Below are 27821 nucleotides of genomic sequence, written 5' to 3' on the forward strand. Positions count from 1 at the left end.
CATTCACTCAATACATCAGAGAATGCTGTGTTTCCACACCAGAAACAGTTCAAACATAAAACTTTATGTCTTCACGTTATGTTTGGCTTTTGATGCTACCTTCAAAATATTCTTCCTCAATTTCAACAACATTTTAAAACAGTTGTAGGTAAAACTGACGGTCTTGACAGGGGGAAAAAATTGAATGATTATGTTGGTAAACCGACTACATATTTTTATGGGGTTATAAAAACGTGATAAGGAAGATTTCCGAAAGGAAATATACTGCCAGAATATGCGGGTATATGCAAATATTATTCCCGATGGGAACGCATATTTCTGCGTATGGAATATTGCTAAGAAGTTGGGAATTTGCAATTTATAGAATATCTCCCCAGCTCAATTCTGTCTGAATGATTTCGATCTTATGGATGTAATAATATGAAAACTCATGACGGCGAATTGAATATTCGGTTTGACGTGGGTGGAAGGTTTAAGGCATAAAAAACATACTCTCTTTCGGTATTCAGATATACAGAAGGCCGGAAATGAAATAATCCCTCTTTCAGATTTATCATTGAGCGTTTGTTTCTTGATTGATATTGTATAAAAGAACCGAAACATAAATTAAATCACTATAAATCATATAACTTACATTTTTTGATATTGTAAAACCCCTAGGCTTTGTTTGATTTCATAATTTTCCATCCAGAATCTTAGACACATGAGGCATCTTATAGATTTGTCGCCAAACTATTGCGGGCTTTTGTAACTGTAAGAGCAGCTCTGGAAAATTGTCTTTCAACAGGAGCTGAAGATGCTGGCGTTGATTGAAAATACTTGGCCATTTTGGCCAAGTTCGGAATAGTTATTTATAATACAAGTGCAGAAGGCATTGATATTCTTCCACGAGTTCAAAATTCAAAAACGAGCCACGAAGTGGCGAGTTTTGGAATGAACGAGTGGTAGAATGAGCCTTCTGTACGAGTATTATACATTATTTTCTCTAATTCATTGCATTTTCATTGAAATTAATGAAATATTTCCATAAATATAATTTAGTGATTTTTGCATTGAAAAATGTTGGTTGGCAGAACTGATTTCTTTAAGGCAATTTGATGAATTGACAGATAAAGCCGTAGCGGAAAGTTCGGAGTGTCAACATAGAATAATAAAATATAACCATGAAAACTGTGCGTTTCTGATATATTCTCGCACGATTTTGTTCTACAAGATGTGGAAGAATGAACGGAATAACCACAGAATTAGAGAAAGATAATTCTGAAACTACCAAAATCTACCAATAGATTTCAAAGAAATGTGAGAAATAGTATATTAAGTCGGGAAAGTCCAACTTTTCTCGCGAGCGAGAAAATGATTTTCTCCACATGTTGCACACTATACTTTTCCTACAACTGCACAAATTTCAATAATTCAAGTAATGGACATGATTAAAATCAAAATGGCCTTCGTTGACAGTATGTGCTAATTTATTGCGTTTCCATAGAAACGACTCGAAAGCCCAATTTCATTGGTCTAACAAGCGAGGTGTGGGCAAAGTGCCGTGAGAAATAATATTTCTCACAGTATGAGCAAAGCATAGTTTTGAAATTGAGTAAGCTATGAAGAATACGCTACTTTTCATAGCAGTTGTAGGAAAAAGGATTTTCTCCACATGTTGCACACTATACTTGTCCCACAACTGCACAAATTTCAATAATTCAAGTAATGGACTTGATTCAAATCAAAACAGCCTTCGTTGACAGTATGTGCTAATTTATTGCGTTTCCATAGAAACGACTCAAAAGCCCAATTTCATTGGTCTACCAAGCGAGGTGTGGGCAAAGTGCCGTGAGAAATAATATTTCTCACAGTATGAGCAGAACATAGTTTTGAAATTGAGTAAGCTATGAAGAATACGCTACTTTTCATAGCAGTTGTAGGAAGAAGGATTTTCTCCACATGTTGCACACTATACTTTTCCCACAACTGCACAAATTGCAATAATTCAAGTAATTGACTTGATTCAAATCAAAATGGCCTTCGTTGACAGTATGTGCTGATTTATTGCGTTTCCATAGAAACGACTCAAAAGCCCAATTTCATTGGTCTACCAAGCGAAGTGTGGGCAAAGTGCAGTGAGAAATAATATTTCCCATAGTATGAGCAATAAAAAGTTCTGAAATTGAGTAAGCTATGAAGAATCAATAATCAAAACGAGACCCTATATCGTAAAAACCCTTTATATGCCTTAATACACGTCTGTAGTCTCCAAGGAGCATGAACGGACGAGCGCTCAAAAGCTCCTTACTTGACGTAAGTGCTTTCTTCAGTTTTCCAGGTCATGAATTCTTAGAATATTTTCTAGATATTGTATCGTCTTGCGTTGTATTTCGTTTTCGTGAAAACTGGCGCAATTATATTCAACAATTACATGTAGGCTTTCATGAATCGAAAATAAGGCGTAACAGTGAATTTAAGTATTCAGTCCTTTGACACAAGAAGCTCCTTGTTTGATTTCAATCCAACCCTTATTGCATAGCAATGAAGGACCTCTCCTGAGACGGAGGTAAGAACCAGACACATCACATCCAATATTAGGGTCCTGTTGGAGTGAATCACCTGAAACAACGTTCCGCATTCAGGAATAGTCATACAAATTAGGCGAAGATTCTCGAGGGAGTGACAAACTGTGCTAGCCACAAGTGAGTTAAATGTAACAATAAATCTTTTACTTAGTGATGTCTCCTGGTGTATTTTGGTGGTATTCGGAGGTTTTAAGGACCTATATCATTCGCAGAATGAAATATACAGGGTGTCTCGGGAGGAAGGTGACGAACATAAGCCATCAACAGAGGCCGACTCATATCAAGAGGTTTGAATCGCCTGAGGGTCTTGGTTGAGGATATACAGGGTGATATTCGAGTTGTGAGTGAAATTTAATATGTAGTGCAATAAATCTTGTACTAATCTACAATCTGATTTCGAATTGTACAGCCTTTTCGAAAGCCTTCGATTAACATTCCTGGAAATGAACAAAAATCAAGACCGTTTTTGGAAAATTTTCAACTTTTTCTAATTATGTTACTATCAAATCGTCCTGTACTTGAACACAATAAAATTTATTTTATACATATCATATTATCTTTTCTAATCTACAAAATTCATAGTCACAGATTCATAAAGAACTAGAGACTATAATATGGTAAGTGTGGGTAATCCAGAATACACAAATTTGTATACACTGTGTCCGTAAAGTATGGAACGAATTAATTTTTAGCTGAACAGACCATTTTAAGAAATAATATACAGGGTGAATTACCTTCGAGTAATGACGTCACCATCATTTTTTAAATGGAACACCCCCATTTCGTCTCAATTTTCCGATTACTCTAGCTGAGCTGATTCCAAAAATGTATCACATGTTGATTCCAATTGGTACAGGGTGGACAAAAATACAATAGTTTTTTGTGTGCTCATAAAGTAACGCATAACATTCTTTATTAGTTAAATTAACAATATTATCAAAAATACTTATTGTTTAGCGGCAATTGGTTTGAATGTAACACCCTGTAGTTTGTTACATTTTTAGATTGATAGAAATGAGCTGTTTTCAAACATGTTTGGTACTTGTGGTCTAGCAGACAGAATATGAAAGAAATTATTACTTATTTCTATACATTTTTATTAATCTGAAAATGTAACAAACTACAGGGTGTTACACCCAAACCAATTGCCGCTAGACAATAAGTATTTTTGATAATATTGTCAATTTAACTAATAAAGAATGTTACGCGTTACTTTATGAGCACACAAAAAACCATTGTATTTTTGTCCACCCTGTACCAATTGGAATCAACATGTGATACATTTTTGGAACCAGCTCAGCTGGAGTAATCGGAAAATTGAGACAAAATGAGTTTGTTCCATTTGAAAAAAATGACGGTGACATCATTACTCGAAAGTCATTCACCCTGTATATTAGATTATTATTTTAAAATACGGTAAATTAAATTGAAAAATCGACGTGTTTTAGAATTATTTCTTGAAATGGTCTGTTTAGCTGAAAATGAATTTGTACTTTACGGACACAGTGTATATTACAAAATAATTAATATTTCATGGAAAAAATCACTCTTCAGCATGGTGCCGAGCAAAGATTCACAAGATCTGAAATTAACGTTAATAGAAAAAAGCGGAAAAAAGTTAGTAGGTTAGTTCAAGATTTATTGACGTTTGAAATTTCACTCATTATCCAAATATCACCCCGTATATCCTTGACGTTTGTAGAATTCCTTCCGAAACATCATGTATATTACACTAGATTTCATCGTTCCGAAACTAATATTGTAGGTTCACATAATTTGAACAATTTCGAAATAATTTTTCTGCAATTCTTAAAAATATAGTAAGGAGGATTTGTGAAAAAAGCCGGTATAACTCTTACCTATTGATTTCGTGTGAGAACAGAGCAGTTGACAGTCCAAAAATAGATTCTAATTCTAGATGGTATTCCATTATCATCGGTGCATCATTGCAGTACACAATAATATCAAATTTAATTTCATAATTCAGAGTTTTGAATCCACCTTCTGCAGTGTCTGATCGACTTGACTACACAATCTGCAAAAAATTTAATCTAATATTTCGTAATGAAGGTAATTAGTAGATTGCATATTTTCACGATAATGCTCTATACCTTTTGTTATCAACGTTCTTGGATCCCAATCTTTATCGAAGACACCTGAAGAAAAGAAATGCATGAGGAATGTTTCAACAATAGCAAACCTCGATTTTTGCAATCTGTTATCCACAATATAACTAATTATTAGGACCAAACATTTTCAACTTAATCAGAAGAACCCCGAGGTTTTGTATTGTTGAGACAATAACAATTAGTTCGGTTGTGAGGATTTCCGTGTAGTGGCTTCTAAAATTTCAATAATTTTATACCAGGTGAAGTTTCTATGAAGATGATCTAAGATATTTTGTTTTGAATTAACAACACATAGATTCGAGTGATATTCTCATCACTACGTATATTTGTTTCAGTTAGAAGACTTTATTTCTTAAAGCTTTCAATCTTGTTGAAAATTTCAACGAATGTGTTGGTTTTTAAGTTGAATTCAATCATATATTATGTACAGTTGATCTACTGATGATGTATTGTTTAGGTAAGTCCATACTTGTTACTATTTGCAATTTTCTTCAAACTTGGAAGCGATTACCTAATTGAGCTTGATTTGTTTGGGTTTCCAATTCAAAATCTGAAATATTTTCTGTTGCAGTGTATCATTAAAAAAATAACTTCCGATATGGCAGATAATTCGAGTAAGACTATCATTGTATATACTTAAAGTTGATCACTTCCTTAGTTCATAGCGTGCAGTTATCAATTTAATGAAAAATACAAAAGCGTTATTCTTAGTATTCACTGTGATATGGTCATATGAACTGAGTTCCTTTTCGAGATGGATGACGATGTTGATATAGATGGAATGCTGCATTTGGTGGGTGATTTCAGCAGGTATCAGTTTCTCCTATTGGTCCTTTTCAGTATAATCAACGTGCTGTCTGGATTCCATTATTTTGGACAAACTTTTATAAGTGTCTTCCCAGATTACAAGTGTAATTCGTCCATATTCAATGATACTATTAGTAATTCGGTACACATTGGTGCATGTGATATCAAAATATACGAGGAGGATCGTATACAAGAAATACCCTGCACAGAAGGCTGGAGTTACAACAGCCAATACAACTATATCAGCATCATACAAGAGGTAAACGTTAACATTAAATTTTAAGGGGTCTTATAAATTTTTAACGAGTGGGAGAACAAGCCGAATGAAAAAATCACAATGATCAATTCTTTCAAAGCATCCCATTGTGGAGTTAAATTCGAGTGCATCTTCCCAAAATATTTACGATGTTCTAAACGTTTCTGTGGATACTGGGAACTTTGTTCTATATAAACTTCGTCAGAATAATTACATGAAATACAGATGTGACACTAATTGCAGCGTCTTACTAGGAAGATTAATTCTTTTCGGTAGATAGGCAGGATATATTTTTGGTTATGTAGATTTATAGCAGACTTTCTCGTACATTGAAATATACGTTTCGATTTACCTACGATGTTTTAATGATTTCGTTTTATGGCAACTAATTTCGTAGATTTGATAAATTCAGAGACAAGTTGAAACAATTATTTGGGTGCTTACTTAATTAGTTGATGGATGTTTTTTGAAGGTTGATTGCACAGGGTTTTAATGAACAATTAGTTTTTTGGTGTCGATGCATCAATTGCATCTATTTCTCACACTTCCAATGACAAATGACGAATTGAATTGATTTCGAAACTAATTAGTAGGTATAAATAAATTTTTGAAAATGTGGATGGAAATTTTTGAAAATTCAAAATATCAGCGTGGTTTATGTACATCTGTGAACGCAATAATATAATGATACCTTTGATTTCGAAAATTAGATGTGAGATATCTTCCATACAATTAAACAGTTTATTCATCTCAAGGATTCTAGAAATTGCTATACTTATTCGGCAATTTACTGTACTTGTAGCTAATGGCTCCAATCCATTATATCCAGTAACTTTCCAATGTAAAATTTCAGTTCTAGATCATAGGAGTTTGATATCGAATAAAATGTTGTGAGTTCTCTGAAGAACGAAATATTTTATTCGTCAAATGACAATACTAGATTCTGAATTTATATTTTTTTCCAGTTCAATTGGATTTGTGGTCTTGAATGGATTCCGGCACTAGGACAATCAGTGTTCTTTATTGGCTCAGTTGTTGGCAGCTTGATATTTGGTGTTTTGGCAGATAAAATAGGAAGACTTCATTGCCTTGTTGCATCACATACCATATTATGCATCGGAAATATATTTACAGTGTTTTCCAAAGATCCAATATGTTTTATTATGAGCAGATTTATAGCTGGAGGGGCCACAGATACGAATTTCGTCATGATGTATATCATTGGTGAGATATGAACTTATTTATTTAATAATTTTCGTAAGACGTATCAATACTACAAATAAACCTTTTGAATCGTTCAATGAAATATTAAAATTCACTTATTCTTTCGAATTTTTATTGGTAATTTACGTTTTCCTAAGGGGCCACATTTTCAACAAATTGAGATGTTTTGGAATGATGATAAATAGTAGTTTTTAAGATTCCTGGCAGAATTTCGAGACTTAGAGTTAAGTCATTGTCAAAAGCAATTGAATTCAACAAAATTTGTGCATCTTTTCGAAATGATATAACTGCACAAAACACTAGATAACCTCGATCACATTATATTTAATTTCTCCTCAGATCTCTCAAGTTATCAGAACATAACGCTCATTTAAAAGAAACGACAAAGACTGCACTGATTAGGAACTTGGGTTGTTAAAAATAACCTAAAACATGACATGGTCTAATTAAAAGAGGAACTTTTCAAGTATGCACATATCGAGTAATCTTCATTTCAATCTAGAAGTCATCTGTCGAGGAGTTATTCCTGGATATCCATCTGGAGACTTGTGCATAGTCCTAAGTAGACTGCATAAAACTTCCTAGAGATATGGATGGAATAGCAAGGCATTTTGGGGTGGTAATAATTGGAGGGTGGTCTATTCACGTTATCGTGTGTCTTTGTAGATTGAACGGCTCTCAATAAAAACTGACTTTTGAATGTGACATACGCGATTTCATGATAAGCACATGAATCGTGTTTTGTTTTCGTGAAAATTTTCATTGTTGCTGAACTGAATGTTCTGAAGAAGCTTTGTTTAGAGATTTCAGGGACAAGAAGATTTATACAGGGTGATTTTTTTTCAAGTTGAATCAGTCAAAAACCTCTAAAAGGAAACATCGTACGGAGAAATATTTCGAATAAAAGAAAGATGATTTTGAGGGGGAAGTCCACTTATTCCAGAACCTCAATTTTGGAGTAGATAGATAGATAGATAGATAGATAACTTTATTTCAAATATTCCCTGAGAATACATAAAGAAGAAATGAAATAGTGTCAATAATACATAACTTAACTCTAATCAAATAAACTCAACCTATAACTAAATATTTTACAATTTCCGTTCGAAATAATCATTTAAACCATATACCTCAAGATCTATTAAGAACTTCTTAGTTTTTGATTTGAATTGTCTATAATTCTGTATATATTTAATATTTTGGGGCAAATTATTGAAAATTCGTATGCACATGTAAGAAGGGCACTTTTCGGATATAGTCAACCTGTGCATGGGAACATTGATATTGGCTGTTCTTGTATTGTAGGTGAAATTTGTATTATTCTGAAGGAATTCAGCTTTATTTCTATGAAGATACAACAAACATTCATGCAAGTAAAGACCATATACAGTTAATATTCCCAAGGACCTAAATTTTCCCCTACACGATTCCCTGTATCTCAAGTTCAAAAGTATTCTTACTACTCTCTTTTGAATAATAAATACCGACTGTACTGAGGAACTAATTCCCCAAAAAATTATTCCGTATCTAATCAAGGATTCAAAGTTAGCAAAATATAGAATTTTTTTAATTTTTTCATCCACATATTTGTTTAATATTCTTTGAGCATAACAGAATATATTAAGTTTTTTCACCAAGTTATTTATATGTGGAGTCCATTTTAAAAACTCATCTATGACAATTCCGAGGAATTTGGTGCTTTCTGTTGTGTTTACGGTGAAGTTGTTAAAATTTATTGTGTACGGTTTAGGTTTTATATTACTTGCACGAAATATTATAATATTGGTTTTAGTGGTATTCATTACAAAATTATTTTTCAAAAACCACTGTTCTGCCCAGTCGTAAATTATGGCACATTTCTGCTCTAACTGATTGGAGTTCATACCTGCTACTAGTAGATTGGTATCATCTGCATAGTTGGTTATGTCAGAATCTTCAATCTCATTTGCCGAAAAAAACAAATCATTGATCATTATCAAAAATAGGAGTGATGCTAAAACACCTCCTTGTGGAACTCCAACCTCATTTTTTAACCAATCTGAAGACACAGTAGTATTGTTTTTACTAACTTTTACGCATTGCCATCTATCTGATAGAAAAGAGACAAACCAGTTCAGAGCATTTCTCACAATTCCATATTTCTCTAACTTATGTATTAAGAGTTCTCTATTAACGCAGTCGAAAGCTTTAGAGAGATCTATAAAAATTCCAGCAGCTATTTTGTCTTGTTCTAGGTACTTCAGAATATTGTTTATGAACTGTGCGACCGCAGTCTGAACCGATCTGCCTCTCAAATATCCATGTTGCGATGGACTCATAAGGTTACAATTTAATAGATATTCAGTGATCCGTGATGACATAGCTAATTCGAAAATTTTTGAGAAACTATTCAGTAAGCTTATTGGACGATAATTTTCTCGTTTTTCTGGATCACCGGATTTGTAAAGTGGTTTTATAACAGTTAGTTTCAGTTGTTCGGGAAAAATGCCAAATTTCAAAGAGTTGTTAATAATATAACAGAGAATAGGTGCTATACTAGGTACACTCAACTTAACAATCATTACAGGAATCTCATCAATGCCACTACTCAATTTATTTTTTAATTTTTTAGAAATATTTACTATCTCATCTGGAGTGAATGGTCTTATGTAGAAGGAGGTATTACTTATTATTTCACAATCATATTTCAATTGGATATTTTCTTTTAACAATTGTGGGACCATATTTACTAGATATTGATTATATGAATTCGAAATATATTCAGGACATCCTGACATCTTACAATCGGAGTCACTAAAGTATTTTCCCTGAATTTGCTTACAAACAGTCCACATGGCTTTATTTTTATTATCTGATGTTATTATTTTTTCATTATATTTTTCTTTTCTGATTTGTATTAAGATATTATCATAATTTCGTTTTACCGATTTATACATATTTTTGAATTTCTGATCACTTTTACAAAGCATAAATAAAAGATCTAAATTTTGTTTACATTCTAAAATTCTAGAATCATTATGAGATATTAAGTTTTGTGCACGTGGTCTCACTGTTTTTACAGGAAAATGTTCATTGAAGATTCTCAAATATGTACATATGAAATTATTCCATTGCATGTTAACATCTGAATTATTAATCTCATATATATCTAACCAGTTGTGCGTATATAAGGATTGAGTAAATGCATTTTTCGTTTCATCATTATATAATCGAATTTTTTTGAATTTATTGTAGGTATCTCTTTCTGAGTTAAAATATATTTTTTGTGCGCTATGATCAGATATATGATTGAAAATTATAGAACTATGTACAGTACCTACTATATTAGAAAAAATGTTATCGATACAGCTCCCTGAATTTCCATATATCCTTGTGTCGTCAGTAAAATGTTGTTTCAATGAAAATGATTCGAGCAGCGACACTAGTTCGGATTTAAATTTATTTTCTTTCCTCAATTCTATATTGAAATCACCTCCTAATATGATTATTTTATTCTCTGTATACACAGCACTAAGAAGTTTTTCTAGTAATTCAAGAAATTTGTCCTTTTCTCCGTTACACGGTCTATAAACGGATATAATGAGATGTGGCATTTTACTAATTGTACACTCTACCACTGCACACTCCATTTCACCTTTTACTGAAAAGTCACTAAGCTTTTTAATGTGTTTATGTTTAGTGTTTTGTTTGACATAAACGGCTGCACCTCCATGTTCACCATGATTTCTACACCAATAGCCTGCTAAAACAAAACCGTCAATTGGCAGAAGTTGTAATTGCTCATATGTCTTCCAATGTTCGGTTATTAGAAGAATTTTACAATCCTTCTGTTCTTGTAAGAAAACTTGCATTTGATTCACAGCATTTCCCAGCGATTGGACATTTTGATGGATAATACTTATTATTTCTTGTTTCTTGTTGCCTTCAATTTTATTTAGAGAAAATTTCCACCCTGATTTTGAGTGAGAAACTCTCGGTGTTTAGTAAAATCGAAACGTTTTATTCCAACTCCTTCAGGCCAAAATTCGGGGTCATATAGGTCATCTTTTCTGCTTAGAGGAGCTGTTACAACAAATCTCTTCAGCATCTCTGGTTTTGAAGGAATTTCACATACTTTTACATCTGATTGTTTGAAGCCCTTTTTCTTCGTTAGATATGTAGTTATAATATTTTGGTCTGCTGTTCTTTTAACTCTATTGAGATAAATCCATACTTTTCTCGTTGCCCCAGAAAATTCATTATTATCTTCATTCTGTGCTGTTCCAATTCTTTTATGATATCTTTTTTTTTTATAAGTCACTGTTTTGTATTCCATGTCTGGTGGTAGGTTTTTCACTGATCTTGTATTTACGTTTTCTATTGATGTTTTGATACTGCCATTATCTTGTGTCATATTAGGTGTTATCATATGAACGTCTTTATAATTTTCACCGGTCATCTGTTCATTGAATGGTTTCATTATTCCTTGCTTGACAGTATTTTCTACTTTCGGTTTTTCTTGAACGGTAGATGTCGTTGCCTTTGCGTAATTCATACTTCTTTGAGAAGTAGATTTCTTTTCCTTTTCATTGTTTTGAATTTTTTCTATATATTTTCCTTCTTCCAATAATTTTATTTTTTCCAGTAACAATTTATTGCTGAGAGTTAAGACATTATTCTTATCTTGAATTTCTGTAATTAGTTTTTTTAAATAGTCAGGGGGGAGTAGAACCCCTACTTTTTATTGCAGATTCGATCTATGGCAAAAAGTTTAAAAATTTGTAAGAACAATTTTTCACGAAGCTACGCAGATAGTTTTGAAATCAAGTTTGAATTTTTCGTCTAAACGACCTTGATGTATCCATTCCATTACTTGAAAATTTGATAGTAAATTGTCCAACAATGGAAAACGTTTTGCGCATAAAAATAACAGACCAATTGAAAAGTCCCCGGTCTACTATCGTAAACCACGTTTTTTTGGGAAAATTCGATTTTATTTTTCAACATAGTTGCCTTCGAGGGCGATACAGCGATTATAGCGATCTTTCAACTTTTCGATACCATTTTTGTAGTACGATTTGTTTTTCGCTTCAAAATAGACCTCAGTTTCGGCGATTACCTACTTCTTGGCGCTGAATTTCTTTCCATCGAGCATTCTTAGCATTCTTTTGAAGTCAGAGAACAGGAAACAGTCGCTGGGGGCCAGATCTGGCGAATACGGTGTATGCAGAAGCAATTCGAAGCCCAATTCATGCAATTTTGCCATTCTTTTCATTGATTTATGGCACGGCGCATTATCTTATTGAAACAGCACTTTTATTTTTCGAATGGGGCCGTTTTTAACGATTTCATTCTTTAAACGATCCAATAACATTATATAATAATCGCTGTTGATGGTCTGGCCCTTTTGGAGGTAATCAATGAAAATTATTCCTTGCGCATCCCAGAATACAGATGCCATAACCTTGCCAAAAAAAAGAAGGTGCTGTTTCATCAAAACAAAACAAAATTATATGAATTTGCGAGAGATTTTCCACATTTTCATTTCAAAGCCGAAAATCGAAATCGAGGTGTAAAGTTCTTGTTGGACCACCCTGTATATATTACGCGGACGAATATATGCCTGGTTGTACAACCATTCCCCCACTTCGTTCTTCATTACATTAAGTTACGGGTTCCATTTATCCGAGCCATCGATATGAACTGATTTGGTGTGTGTCGCCAATTTTCAATATTGCGATGTGACCCAAATATTATACTGGCAGTTTTATCCTCGTATATCTCTGGGACCACGCAGTAGCCGATCAAGAGTTCCCAACTGTAATTTGGGAATATTCGGACCTTGTTTTCTAGTGTGGTCAATTTTATACCGCTGGACCTTGTTATCCTAGACCGATACTTTGATGACGTCATAACGGGCGTTTGTATTAGAACGAGTTTAGGGTATGCTTTTGAGGATTATCAAGGTCCGATTAAAATTGAGCTTGCTCTGTATTTGCGGAATAGAACGTTTATTTTCGGTCAGGAAATGGGATTTCGCGTGTGTATTCTGTCTTAGTTTAGGGTTCTTCAGCTCAACAGTCTATGAAATGGACGGAAATATATCTGTTCAAGAGCGGTTTAGGGGGATCCAAAAGGAATTCTAGCACTTTGTTGAATAATCTATCAATGAATAAAAGGAAATGGTTGGTACTTCAAGTATTCAACTTTGAAAATCGGTAGACCTCAGCATTCCACCTACTTACTCGTCTAAAATACTTTGTTTCCACCATCATAGCTAAGCGACATATCACAAGTTCTTGATATGCGAAGAACGAAAAAGCAATGATAATCACTAACTTTGAAACGAAAACACGAAAGAAATATAATCTAAGCGAAGAATGTCCTTATTATGAGAGTAAACTAAACAAAATAACAACAAAGAATGACAAAATATACAACCATGTATGATCTGATTATGTCAAAGAATAAAACCATCAATTGTAATCGCGGAAACAGCAAAATAAAGATATAAAAACAAGGAAAACAAGGCACAACAAACAGGAAGGCAGCACACAAAAGAACTAGCAATCTCTTGAATGTAGTTTGTAGGTGTATTTTTTGTTCAAAATTTCAAGTTTTTGTGTATATTCAATCAATTATTATTTGTTATTTCTTGTGCTTTGTTTTCCTTGTTTTTAATATCTTTATTTTGCTGTGTTTATGACTACAATTAATGTTTTTATTCTTCATTCAAACTTTATCCTTTGAGACCATTATAGGTTCAAAATTCGCAAATTACAGACATTGTGACGAAATGATAGGGAGATCTGTTAGGGGAATAAGTGCTGAATTTTAATTCGAATTGAAATTACTGAGCGATTAAATGAATTCTAGATATTCGAGAATGGAGGAGAGTTTTTGAAATAATGAGAATGCTTCTAAATTTGAAAAATCGATCTGATGGTTATTTTTTTTCAATTTTAATCGTCAAATGAAATTTAGACACAAACGAACTTAACCGAGATTGATTTTGATTTTGATTTTGAATTCTTTAAGAGTCGAACCAAATCGTTTGAGACCTTTCTCGGCTCAGAATTAGAAAATTTTTAGACTATCGTTTAAAACAAAAACCTATAACAGCAGAATATGTTAAAATTTTCTTACCTTTTCAGTTCCTTCCAAACATTCCTCTTTTCTGAGAATGGTGGGGTCATGTGGAGTAAGCATTCATTTCAATGATATGTTTCTATTTTACCCATACTCTCTCAAAAAGAAAATCCCAATGGAAAATAAGAAAATACCGGAGTTTTGCTCCAACATAAAAATATTCATCAGCCAACATATCTGAGAATCACTGAGAATTATGTGCTTTCAGGATGCGCACAGATGTGGAATTTTCCAACCTTCAAAGATTTTGTTCAATTCTAGTTTAATTTTTATATTGACGCTATGTGAATGATGAAAAATTCGATACGAATTTCCAAATCTCAGAATGCTTAAGTACAGTTGAATGATTATCAAAGTAGGGAAAATTATAAATCACCAGAATTCCCATTTGTATTCTACACATCGGAGCAGTTTTTTCAATTAACTTCGAGAAGTGATGAATAAGTGGGAAAATACTCGAAAAATATAAAAGGACAAATTACTACAGTAGTGGTAAGAATATAATCAACAATACTTACATCTACAATCAAAAATCTTCTTAATTTAGCTCATAAAATTCATGACTTGACACAAAATGTCCGTGAAATCTACTCATAAACCGTGGAGTTTTTACCCAAGGTATGACATATTGCCGAAGTAGTCATCAAAAAAGTTATTTATAAGTTTTTATACAATAATATACTGGGTGTGCCATTTGGAATAGGGAAGTAGTAATCTGTTTCTGATAACCGGAACTTGTAGAGATCTGAGAATATTTAGGGAGAAGGATCATTGTCTCAAACCCCAATATGCAAATTTTAACCACAAAATTATGATAAGTTTTCCATAAACTTCTAATAGACAATCCCGGCGACTCACCCTGTGTATTTGATAATGTTTGCATACTTTTGAGTTATTTTAATTGATCCAAATTCACGAGTTCCCTATTTTTAACCAAATTTTTAATGGCTATTGTACCTTTTGGTAAATAGTCATATACTGGAGGCTGTATATTTGTTATAAATGTTAACCTAATACTAACAAAGAATACCTTGATGTTGAAATTTGAGTAGAATTGTGTAGAAAAGTAACTAAACATTTCTTCTCAAGTTTTCATATAAATATTTTTATACATGCATTTTATTAAAATACAATACTTAATTTAAGACCTTGGTCGTTCCTTCTTCTCTCATATAAATATTGAAATCTTACTCTATGATATTTTTTTCTGATTACAGTTATGGAGTACATCCGACCTAAGATGCGAACTCTTGGCCTCAATCTAACAATTGGAGTTTTTTACTGTCTGTCCTGCATGACTGTCCCTTGGGTAGCAGTTTCTTTGGGAAACTGGTGGCTGTTCCTTTTAGTGATCTCGCTGCCCAATCTTTTAATTATCTCGTTCTACCTGTATGTCCCCGAAAGTGCTCAGTGGCTCATTAGTAAAGGGCGAACCGAGGAGGCCATCAAGTGTTTCAAGGAAATTGCCAAGTATAACAGGAGAGAGATTCCACCGAAATCTATAGATTCTCTGAAGCAATATTGCGAGAAGCACGTCGACAACGCAAAGGGAAAGCACGAAAATCTACTGGGTCTGTTAAGAACTCCCAAGCTGAGAAAAAAAACATTGATTCTAATCTTCAAATCGTGAGTTGATGATACCTTTGATAACTGAAGTTATTCAGCGGGAAACACCGAGAGCGCTTGAATTCTATTCCGAATCCGATTGTAATGAATTGTTCCAGCAGTTACTATTTCCTGATCGATCATAATTAGACACAAATATTACCGCTTTCGAGTCTGCAGAAAGTGGAGGAAACTTTGTGTTTGCTTTAGGGATGAAAACAATTTGTGGTCATTGATTTAGAAAGTTGCGCTCGCTAATGCACTTTCGACTATTTTCAATAACTTTGGTTTCCTGCTTCTCGGTCTGTCGATCTGAATATCCGCAAACCCTTGCAACTTTCTATGATTCTTATCCGATTTCGATGGATTTTGGTTTGGGTATCCTGTTTCGGCTGAATTCGGATATATTACAATATACAGGGTCGTCCAACGAAAACTCAACACCTCGATTTTCCGGCTTCAAAACGAAAATGTGGAATATTGCTTGGACCCGTCAACTTCTGATTCGAGGGGGAACAACTTTTCCCCTTTTTTCATTCCAGTTACTTCAACTCCCTAACAGGGGTGAGCATATCCTCTTGATTTTGAATAGGGATAACTAATTTTGAAGAATTATAAAAGGAGAGGGATTCCACCAAAATCCATAGATTCTCTGAAGCAATATTGCGAGAAGCACGTCGACAACGCAAAGGAAAAGCACGAAAATCTACTGGGTCTGTTAAGAACTCCCAAGCTGAGAAAAAAAACATTGATTCTAATCTTCAAATCGTGAGTTGATGATACCTTTAATAACTGAAGTTATTCAGCGGGAAATACCGAGAGCGCTTGAATTCTATTCCAAATCCGATTGTAATGAATTGTTCCAGAAGTTACTATTTCCTGATCGATCATAATTAGACACAAATATTACCGCTTTCGAGTCTGCAGAAAGTGGAGGAAACTTTGTGTTTGCTTTAGGGATGAAAACAATTTGTGGTCATTGATTTAGAAAGTTGCGCTCGCTAATGCACTTTCGACTATTTTCAATAACTTTGGTTTCCTGCTTCTCGGTCTGTCGATCTGAATATCCGCAAACCCTTGCAACTTTCTATGATTCTTATCCGATTTCGATGGATTTTGGTTTGGGTATCCTGTTTCGGCTGAATTCGGATATATTACAATATACAGGGTCGTCCAACGAAAACTCAACACCTCGATTTTCCGGCTTCAAAACGAAAATGTGGAATATTGCTTGGACCCGTCAACTTCTGATTCGAGGGGGAACAACTTTTGGATTTTGGTTTGGGTATCCTGTTTTGGCTGAATTCGGATATATTACAATATACAGGATGTTCCAACAAAAACTTGAAACCTCGATTTTGCGTCTTTGAAATAAAAATGTGAAAAATCGCTCAGACCCCTCGATTTCTGATTCTAGCATGTTGACAACGCAAAATGGAGAGCACGAAAATCTACTGGGTCTGTTAAGAACTTCCAAGCTCCGAAAAAAAAGGTAATACAGCGTTGTCATGTAACCTCGAATAAACACATACTTGCATGTGCAATAGCACCCCATACCATAAAGCCTACTGTCCGGTGTACATGACGCTCAACATTAAACTGAGGTTCACGTCTTTCTTCCCGACGTCGGCTAACCCTTCTTCGGCCATCATGTGCACCCAAGGAGAATCGAGATTCATCAGAAAAAACGACCTGATGCCTTTCCACATTCCAATTTTGACGTTCTCTGCAACACATTAATAGTTGCCGGCGATGCTCAACCGTCAGAGCTAACACAAGATGATAATGCTGCAGTCCAAAAGACCTTATCTGGCGGTAAATTGTTCAGACAGTATGGCCTTGTTCTCCTGACCACTCATCATTCAAAGATCGAGTTGTCGCAAATCGGTCTCTAATGGCCATAAGTCTTAGACGTCGATTTTGAACTTCATTTGTGCCCTTTGGACGTCCGGTGCCTACACTTCTTCGATTTTGAGCATTATCAAACCACAACCCCGCTTCTCGTAGACCAAAAATTCGACCTCTTTCAAATTACAACAACTAAACATCGACTTTGGATCTCCTCGAACAGCTGGTCTTTTGTAAAATTCAAAAAACTTGCAAAAAACGACTCAAATATTTAAGTAAGGAAATTTGTTTACATGAAAAATCTTTGACGATTTTTTTTTCGAAATTCAATCATTTACTCCTTGCTATACTCGTATCTATGATATACTGAATAAAACATTAAAATTCAACCAGCTCCTTTTGGGTGTTGCATAGTTAATATATTTAGTAGTAAGTACTTTTTCACTTGGTTATAGATGGAAATTTTGAATCAAAATTTCAGAATCAGAAAGTACTCGATAAGATCTTCAAAATGAGGTATCGCAATCCCCCTATTTTCATTTAAAAGCCGAAAAATATAGGTGTTAAGTTTTCGTTCTTAACAATATCTAAACTTTGTTGAATATATTGTTGCCATTATAACCAGTTCAAAATGTTTAATTCCTATTGGGTAACCCCATTTTGAAAAGTGAAAACAATTCTCTTCGTTTGAAATTCAATCAAATATTTTGAGAACATTCCGAATCGTTGATAATTAAGGATTATAAAATCGAAGAGAGGCAATCTGTGACGAATTCTAAGCGAGTTGACAAGCCATCATTTCGAATAGAGACCTTTCCAGTATCAGGAAATACTTAAGACAAGCCTGTTTATTTTCACCGAGATTGCTGCGTCAACTTTGGCAGAATAATTTGCCACCAACCGAGCTGAATTTCCGCAAAAAACATTATTGTCAGAACTTAACAGAAATGTACGACAGAAAGCTTTGTGCAGATTTCACCTGGTTTGAGTTCAACTTGAATAATTCCGACCGGGAGAGATAATTTTCAATGGGAAATTCAGATGGGAAAAAGGAACAGCAGACTTGCAAATATGTTCTCTGTGGGTTTACTTTCACTCCGCTTTTCTTGCAGAGTTTTCCGGATGTGAGACCGAATGCCTTTGAACTTGCTATATTCGGAGTGACAAGATGATAGAAATAGCACCAGGTGAAACTCAACGAGTTCGTCAAAGTAGGCTCAGAAATCAGAAATGCGGATTCCAAAGAAAAAACTAGAAGTTTTTCATCACAACCATCGCTAAAACAGCGAAAACTTAGGGACAAATCTGTGATATTTGAAAGTACCATATCAAAAGAAATATTCGAGCGCTGGTTCAACCCAATTATGACAAATCCGTCCTCGAAGGACCAAGAAGCAGTCAATTCAGTCGAAGTTGATAATGGCATTTCTTTAAAGTAACATTCCTCATAGGAAAACATCTTGAATGAAACACTTTTGCGAGACAAATATTGCTTATTCATAAGGTAATAATTTCTATTATCCTTTGAGACCTTTAGTTCTTGGATTCTTCAATACGTTCATCTAGCCTATTATCTATAATATACCTACATGAAAACTGATCAAGCCTTTCGATGGAAATGAACGAAACAAAAGCATAAACATCTTGCTGAAAATTTCATGGGACAAAATCATACACTTACGCGGAAATATTAAGATGATTGAAAATGTGATTGGCAGAAGTAAAAAGAATTTTACGGACGATAAAAATGGCTTTTACGTCGATCTCTTTGATGTTACATTTTTGCTGGATTTCTCCATCCATTCTCAAGGCATACAAAGTTCTTCAACGAGGTAGAAAATAGGGGCTTTTTTTGTCTCAATCCCATTAGTAATCGATTTTCATACTACATCAAGTGCATTCCTTTCTTGCGTGACTCCTCAATCAGTTTCTGCTATAGAAGGGAGTCTGGAATACACTGAACGACATAGGGACACACTGCTTTCTGATATATAATTATTTCGAAAAAAAGGGATCGAGGGTTCTTCAAGATTTTATTCTCGAGTCCTATAATCATCATCATCAATGCCTTTCATTGTGCAATGATAAAATAACAATAAGTAAACACCACCGAGTCTCTTACCGTTACTTTGTATGAAATTATAATTTTATACAACTTTTGCTCTTTTTTGTATCGTCCTCGAAGGCAACTATTTGAATAATAAAATCAAATTTTGCCAAAAAAATGTATTTTACTATGGTAGATTTACTACGGTAGTACTCGTATGGTAGGCTCATCGAATGCTCTCAAAAGTTTTCGAAGATGCAGAATTTGGGGCATTACTTGATCGAGACTCGTGTCAAACTCAACAAGAATTGGTAGGATCATTGGGAGTGACGCAACAAGCCATTCCAAAACGCCTGAAAGTTATGGAAATCATTCAGAAACAAGGAGATTGATTTGAAGCCGAGAGATGTTGAATGGCGTTTGTTTGCCTGTGAACAGCTGCTTGCAAGGCAAAGATGGAAGGGATTTCTGCATCGCATTGTGACTGGGGATGAAGAATGGGTTCATTACGATAATCCCAAGCGCAGAAAATCATGGTAAATCTCGGCCATGCTTCCACGTCGACGGCCAAACCGAATATTTACTGTTCCAAGGTCATGCTCAATATTTGGTGGGACCAGCTCGGCGCAGTGTACTATGAGTTGTTAAAACCGACTAAAACCATCACAGGCGATCGTTATTGAAAGCAATTGATGCGTTTGTGCTGATCATTGATAGACAATACAACGAGAGACATGATAAAGTGGTTTTACAGCTTGACAATGCTGGACCCTATGTTGCGAAGGTGGTCAAGATACTTGAAAACTTTGAAATGGGAAGTCCTAGTTCACCCGCCGTATTCTTCAGACGTTACTCCCTAGGACTATCGATCGAATGAATGTCACACGGCCTGGCTGACCAGCGTTTCCGGTTTTATGAAGAAGTAAAAAATTTGATCGATTCGTGAATCGCTTCAGAAGATGATCAGTGTTTTCAACGCGGGATTCGTACGCTGCCCGAAAGATGGGAGAAAGTAGTGTCCAGCGATGGACAATACTTTGAATCATAAATGTATAACCAGTTTTTCACAAAAAAGCCTAGAATTTCGGAAAAAAACGGCAGAAGCAATGTTGCACATTATTGTTTATCGTAATGTTCTAGGACATATAGTTTCATTTTCATTCGGATTTCGAAACTAATGGCCCAAAGTTAGTAAATTTTTTTATATTGATAATTTTTTATATTTTTTTGTCACGTGTCGAGATCTTTTGCGTTGAAAGAGGAAATATTGAACCGAAGTGTAAAATTCGCTGTGTTTTTCTTCAGTCATGATTTTAATGGATTTTATATTCGACTTCTCTGAGACGTACGAAGGATACCACGCACCCTCCAGTTAAAAATCGTATAATCTATCCGGAAAATTTCGAATAAAATTTCATTATTTGAGATACCATATTACGCATGATATTGAAATTTGGCATACATATTCAATTCAGCAATCATGTAGGGGTTCCATCCGGGCATAGCGCCTGAAGCACCACGGTAATCGGCTTTCATTATTTATTTTTGGAATAACTCACCTACCTGTCTGAAAGGATTCCCCCCCAAAAAAAATGTAGGTACGAATTATATCCTATCGCCTTCTTCACCAATTTCGAGATTCTTGCTATTGAATTTCCCGATCCCTCGGGCTAGTTTCTAACGGAAAAGCGTCTATTGTTTTGATGGAAATAAACGACCGATTGGCTTATTTCCCAATGGACTTTTCCGGGGTCCTTTAATTGGGGTGCGGCATATATCACAGACGTAGGATGGATTCATGACCGACATTTTCATGTTGAGAAGTTCTATGTCCGCAGTGCGGACACTTTAGTTTCAAACTTTGGATTTCTATTTATAGTCCTTCAGATCGGGATAAAGTCCTGATGAGGGTTACCAAGTCAGATAATTTATATTTATACAACAGGAGGACCGCTAATTAGGGTGACTATCCTCAAACACACTTTTAATTATCAGAGTTTTTTGTTGAGATTGCTCCTTCATCAACATCGTGTTACTTTGTTGAAGTAAGTTTTCGGGAGAAGATGCCAATTCGAAGAGATTCATCTCATTAGTCTTACAGCTTTCGTAATATCTAACATCAGAAATTCTCTGCCAAATAGGTGTGAGACTACGATTTTTCGTCTTTTGCTCCTCGATAGTGAACACTACACACTGAGTTACATAGGCGTACAACTTTGCGATGCAGAAATCCCTTCCGTCTTTGCCTTGCAAGCAGCTGTTCACAAGCAAACAAACATCGTTCAACATCTCTCGACTTCAATTAGTACGGCACCCAATTTCCTTGTTTCTGAATCATTTCCATGACTGTCAGGTGTTTTGAATGACTTGTTGCGTCACTCCCAATGATCCTGTCAATTGCGTTTGTCACGAGTCTTGATCGAGTAATGCCTTCAATTCTACATCTTAGAAAACCTCTCTTCCACCATTATCCTGGTCTGCGACGTCAAAATCACCGTTCTTGAAACGTTGAAACCTCTCACGTTCTTTCTCTAATAGCGGCCTCACTTCAGGTAGTTGAGAGCATTCGATGAGCTTCAGCCGCAGATTTCTTTATATTGAAGCAGAAAATTAAAACCTCTCCAAAAAAACTATATCTATTTGTGTTGTAAATTAAGTTTATACGGAAGCTGTACATGTGTCTTCTCAATTGAAACTTATCAATTAATTACTTACTTTTTATCAAGTAAAAACGTTCGGGGATATACACTGTGTCCGTTAAGTATGGAACAAATTCATTTTCAGCTAAACAGACCATTTTCAGAAATAATCCTGAAACACGTCGATTTTTGATTTTAATTTACCGTATTTTAAAATAATAATCTAATATACAGGGTGAATTACTTTCGAGTGATGACGTCACCGTAATTTTTTTTTACATGGAACACCCCCATTTTGTCTCAATTTTCCGATTACTCTAGCTGAGCTGATTCCAAAAATTTATCACATGTTGATTCCGATTGGTACAGGGTGGACAAAAATACAATAGTTTTTTGGGTGCTCATAAAGTCACGCGTAATATTCTTCATTAGTTAAATCAACAATATTATCGAAAATACTTATTGTCTAGCGGCAATAAACAAATAATGACATTTCACAAAAAACTAGACGACTATGTTTTTTTTTTAAATTGATAAAAAATAATTTCTTTCATATTCTGTCTGCTAGACCACAAGTATCAAACATTTTTGGAAACAGCTCATTTTTATTAATCTAAAAATGTAACAAACTACAGGGTGATACATTCAAACCAATTGCCGCTAGACAATAAGTATTTTTGATAAAATTGTCAATTTAACTAATAAAGAATGTTACGCGTTACTTTAGAAGCGCAAACAAAACTATTGTATTTTTGTCCACACTGTACCAATTGGAATCAATATGTGATACATTTTTGGAATCAGCTCAGCTAGAGTAATCGGAAAATTGGGACAAAATGGGGGTGTTCTATTTAAAAAAAAATGACGGTGACGTCATTACTCGAAAGTAATTCAACCTGTTTATCAGATTATTATTTTAAAATACTGTAAATTAAAATAAAAAATCGACGTGTTTAAGGATTGTTTCTTGAAATGGTCTGTTTAGCTAAAAATGAATTTGTTCCATACAGAGTGTGATAGCCATAACTTATTGTCCATAACTTTTGATTCCGAACGGAGTTGACCTGTTGAATTAAACCTTACCATTCAAACTTCTGTAACAGTGGATACAATCCAGAAATTGCCAGAAAAGGAAGTGAGAAAATGCCCATATATTAAACCCTCGCAGATAAGTACAACAACATGGATTTCGAATATCATGGAGAAAGTTTCACATAAAAAATTCAAGCGCGCCCTCTAACAAAATGCGGAAATACTTCGAGAATTTTCCGAACGAGGGACGTGATAAAAATGGGGAAAATGGGTTAGTCGTTGGGATGAATACAGATAATGGAAAGTTATTTCGAACAAAAATCTCTTGTTTCATTCCTAGGCATTAGCTAGGTGAAAGCGTGAATTGTGATTCTACCGTAATTAATGTCATAATACTTTTTGCACGTCCCCTTTTTGTTTTTCCGCAGGATATGTATGTAGCAGGATGAATCAACTCAGTCATCGCAATCAACATCATCTATTCAATATGTTTTTAATATAAACCAAACGTTTCAATTTCAATGGAAAACCCCAACTCGAATATTTGAAAATTGAAAATACACAGCGCTAATCAAAAGTCCAATCACTCTTTCATATTTCAAATTAATGATCATAAAGTGATCAAAGGACCAGGCAACAGCCTGTTGGAAAATCATCACCGGTTAATTTTTCCGAATTTTTCGTATTTTCGCCAATGGAAAAGTCCCTCGTCCACCATAGTAAAACACATTTTGGCAAAATTCGATTTTATTATTCAGCATGGTTGCCTTCGAGGGCGAAACAGCGATTATAACGATCTTCCAACATTTCGATACCATTTTTGAAGTACGATATGGCTTTCGCTTCAAAATAGCACTCAGTTTCAGTGATTACTTCTTCATTGGCGCTAAGTTCTTCCCAGCTGTTGATGGTAAAAAAAAAATCGAAAAATTTTCCATATTTTACCCTTAGAAAATTGAAAAAATATAAAAGTTCCTTCATGGGAATATTGTATGGTTTTATTGATTGATTCGACTTTGGAGATATATCGATTTTTGGAGGGAAATTCAATTTTCAAATTTCGAGCTCAAATTCCCTCAAAACCGTGAGCTCTACGAAGAATCGGTGAGCGGTGCCAAAATTGACGATCTCATATTAGCCGAATTTCGATCTTACCTGAAAAATTTTCAGTCGAAAAATTCTCGAATCGTATGGATTCAATACTAGCATCGCCAATCTGTGCATCAGACTGGGAAATTTTCAATTCAGTGATTCAGTTGACCAGTTTGTCTAGTTGAATTTCAACCTTAATTCCACTCGTTTCACTAAGCTAAAGTTCATTTGATCTCTTTTTTTTTCAGGATGGTAATGACGCTCTGCTACGATGCCATATCACGCAACGTAAATGGTCTAGGTTTTTCGCCATTTTTAGTCTTCAGTATAACATCTTCAACTATCCTACCATCCTGCATTTTCATCTTGATAACTCAAGATAGAATAGGAAGGAAAGCTTTAGCAAGCGGAGCCTTGTTCTTGAGTGGTATCTTCACCATATCCTCTGGCATTTTTCAAGCTTCTATGGATAAACCTCAACCTTTAATCATATTAGCTTTGGCTATAATATCCAGACTTTCTGTCAACGTGGCATACAACTCTGGAGCTCAGTATGCTGTAGAGTTGATACCAGTTGTGGTGAGAGGTCAAGGTGTATCAGCTATACATGTTGCAGGATATGCTGCTAGCTTCTTCAGTTCACAAATTCTTCTATTAAGCACCATTTGGAGGCCATCGCCTGATGCTATCCTGGGAACTCTGCTCATACTAGGAGCAGTTGCTTGTCTTTTTCTACCAGAAACTTTAAACAAGGTCCTTCCAGTTACTTTGGAGGATGGAGAGTTATTTGGAGAAGGAGAGGGCATATTCGAATTTTCATTCTTCAAAAAACCCAAGAGTGTAAGCACAACAGAATTAGTAGAGTGAGCAATTTTATCTTAAATCATGGGAAAATATATCTATATTCATTTTAATCCAGACAATATCACAATGAAGAAAATATATAACGAAAAACATCTTTTTATTCATACTTAACTGTAATTGATTTATATTCAATGCAGCCTAAATGAATTTCTCCTTTAGAGCTCGATTCATATCTACAAAAAATCTAGAGAATAAAGGAGGTTCAAAAAATAATGTGTTTCATTTAATTTGATAGTGCTCTCAAAGTTGCAAACACAAGTTGTGAGATTTTTTATTGATTGTTCATCACATGAACTACCAAGTTAATTTTTAAGGGGGAAATCAAATTACTCATTTTTTCGTACATAAGAATTTATTATCGCTTAACATACTAACAGTCTTTCACATATATTTGTATATAATTAATAAATGATAAACAAGTTTCACAAAAACATCAGTTATTTAATTCAATACTCCTCTACAAGTGATAGATTCAAGCCTATTAAGGTACCTGTTGGTTTTTTGAACATTTATACGTTTTCATTTACGCGGTGAAGTTTTTGTATTGAATAATAAATTTCCGTTAATGAAAATTGATGAAGTTATTATTAATCGTTATCGTATGTTTGTTCATTAAAGAGCACAGTTAGATAATTCAATACGAGAGGGAGCCCCATATTGATTAACACTGTCTCAGGGGAAATTCGTACGGAAAAGAAATGTTACGAAATTAAGTTTCAATTAGTTTTGTATTTATTTGAATAACTTAGGTGAGAGAGGTAAAACAATAATGTATTTCAACATCACAATAGGAAAAACGGGAAGTTTCAAGGATAAAGTCAAGTTTTGAGTAGTCACAACACGAACTTGCAATAAACATCGATAAAAAAATAAATGCATAAACATAAATACGGAAATGGTCAAAAAAACACATTGGTCCGAATGTTACTTAAAACATCATGGTAATTGTTCGAAAATATTTCGTCTAAAAACGTAATGAAGTCAAAAATATATTGAGTGTGGAATACTACTCTGTTTAATAAATGATCTAACAATTGTTATCAAGGAATTATGAATCAATAGATTTATATTCAGTTAATTATTTTACTAGCGCTATAAATGAATCAATTTGAAAATATATATGCTGGGGAATTCAAATAATTCAGATTCAAAATTAAATTTCTTGGATTCCCAATACTTAAAATAGAAATTGAACTTATATGTAATAAATTTCATAAGAAAAATTATATGATGAAATCGAATGGGAAAAAATATCTATTTTGTTCGATTAGCATCGAGAAAAACTCGGCTAACGGGAATATTCGTACCGCATCTGAGTCTCTGGATCCTACTAATTATCAAACTATTAATCTATAATGAATGAGTAGGATCCAGATTCAGATGCGGTACGAATATTTAGGTTGGTTTGTAGAAGCCTGCAGTTTTCAACACTGCATGAAAGTGTCAGGTATCTAGATAACCAACTACGTCCCAAGGATATCCAGAAGAGGAGAAATGAAAAATGGAGCTTATAGGATAAGAGACAATTTTGAGAATTGCAGGAAATTTTCTCATTGTTCTTTGGATGGCTCCACTCCAGCACAGCTGACGCTATGATGAGGAGCGTTGCATTCCATTTCAACAATGTGAAATTGCATGAAAACCATTATGGCATTATATTCTGTTTTGACTTCATTCTGACACAAAACGGAGCGTCAAATTTAGAATATAATGCTACTCATTATCTCATCATAATTCGTAACATTTCTACACGTGTATAAATAATATAAATCATTGAATCCGGTCAAAACAATAATAAAAAAAGGTATACAAGCGTCACATCGAATTGAATCATACGGAATACCAATCTATGTACAAGTTGTTCTCGAATCAGTTCATAATTCTCAGGCTTTTTGTATGGGAGAGTATTCCTGGTTGATGCTTTTCAAGAACATAAAGGCCAACAGGAGGAAGGACGAACCTAAGAGGTCCCCTAAAGCTGTGAGGTAAGGGATAGCTCCATTATCAGGATCTATTTTGTACTTCCACATTGTGTGTATCATAATGTGAGCGATATAAAGCAAAAGCATTATTTGAATGAGACCTACTGTAAGGTATGCCAAAACGAATATAGGCGTTAGTGTGGAGATGCCCTCGTTATATATGAGATCGGCAACAAAAACGTATACAGTCTGTCCTGGAATGGACATCGCTATCAGGATTCTGGCAGTTTCAGCTGGCAACACTGAAAAAAAAATACTTGTTGAAATATATTGATCTAAAAGTTGTGAAGATGTTTTTGTACTTATTTAAGGCAAGTTTTCGCATGCGTGAATAATTGTGATATAGTCATGCTGTTTTTATTTATTGAGGTTACCACACAAAGGAACATTCACACCTTGTGAGGCAATAGTTTTCTTCAGAGAACAAACTCTAAAGTTATTCAAATAAAACTCTATAAAAGGTTCAGCAATCAGTGACAATAGGAATCATCTTTACCGTCAGAAGTCCAAAAACATCGTTTGAGTAAGGGCCTTTATTGAGCTATCTGAATCTCTTTGAGCAAGGACTTACTGAGCTCAAGATACATCCTTGTATGAGGAC

At 34.5% G+C, this 27821-nt stretch overlaps 2 protein-coding genes across 5 annotated transcripts in view; one reads left to right on the forward strand and one right to left on the reverse strand.

The window, feature by feature from the left end:
* Window positions 1-4491: 4491 nt before the first annotated feature.
* LOC123685632 (organic cation transporter protein-like) lies at window positions 4492-26136 on the forward strand. Its single transcript, XM_045625387.1, has 6 exons — window positions 4492-4637; window positions 5032-5153; window positions 5268-5762; window positions 6725-6983; window positions 15329-15737; window positions 24623-26136. The coding sequence occupies exons 3-6, from the start codon at window positions 5451-5453 to the stop codon at window positions 25239-25241; spliced, it is 1599 nt and encodes a 532-aa protein (XP_045481343.1). The 5' UTR covers window positions 4492-4637; window positions 5032-5153; window positions 5268-5450; the 3' UTR covers window positions 25242-26136.
* LOC123685633 (solute carrier family 41 member 1-like) overlaps window positions 25572-27821 on the reverse strand; it is a 34366-nt gene continuing 32116 nt past the window's right edge. For all 4 annotated transcript variants that reach the window (XM_045625392.1, XM_045625388.1, XM_045625389.1 and 1 more), the window contains exon 10: window positions 25572-27462. In XM_045625392.1, coding sequence (XP_045481348.1) covers window positions 27122-27462 — 341 coding nt within the window. In that variant the 3' untranslated portion in view covers window positions 25572-27121. The remainder of the gene's footprint in view (window positions 27463-27821) is intronic.

Source organism: Harmonia axyridis, chromosome X (assembly GCF_914767665.1).
Source record: "Harmonia axyridis chromosome X, icHarAxyr1.1, whole genome shotgun sequence".
Taxonomy (NCBI): domain Eukaryota; kingdom Metazoa; phylum Arthropoda; class Insecta; order Coleoptera; family Coccinellidae; genus Harmonia; species Harmonia axyridis.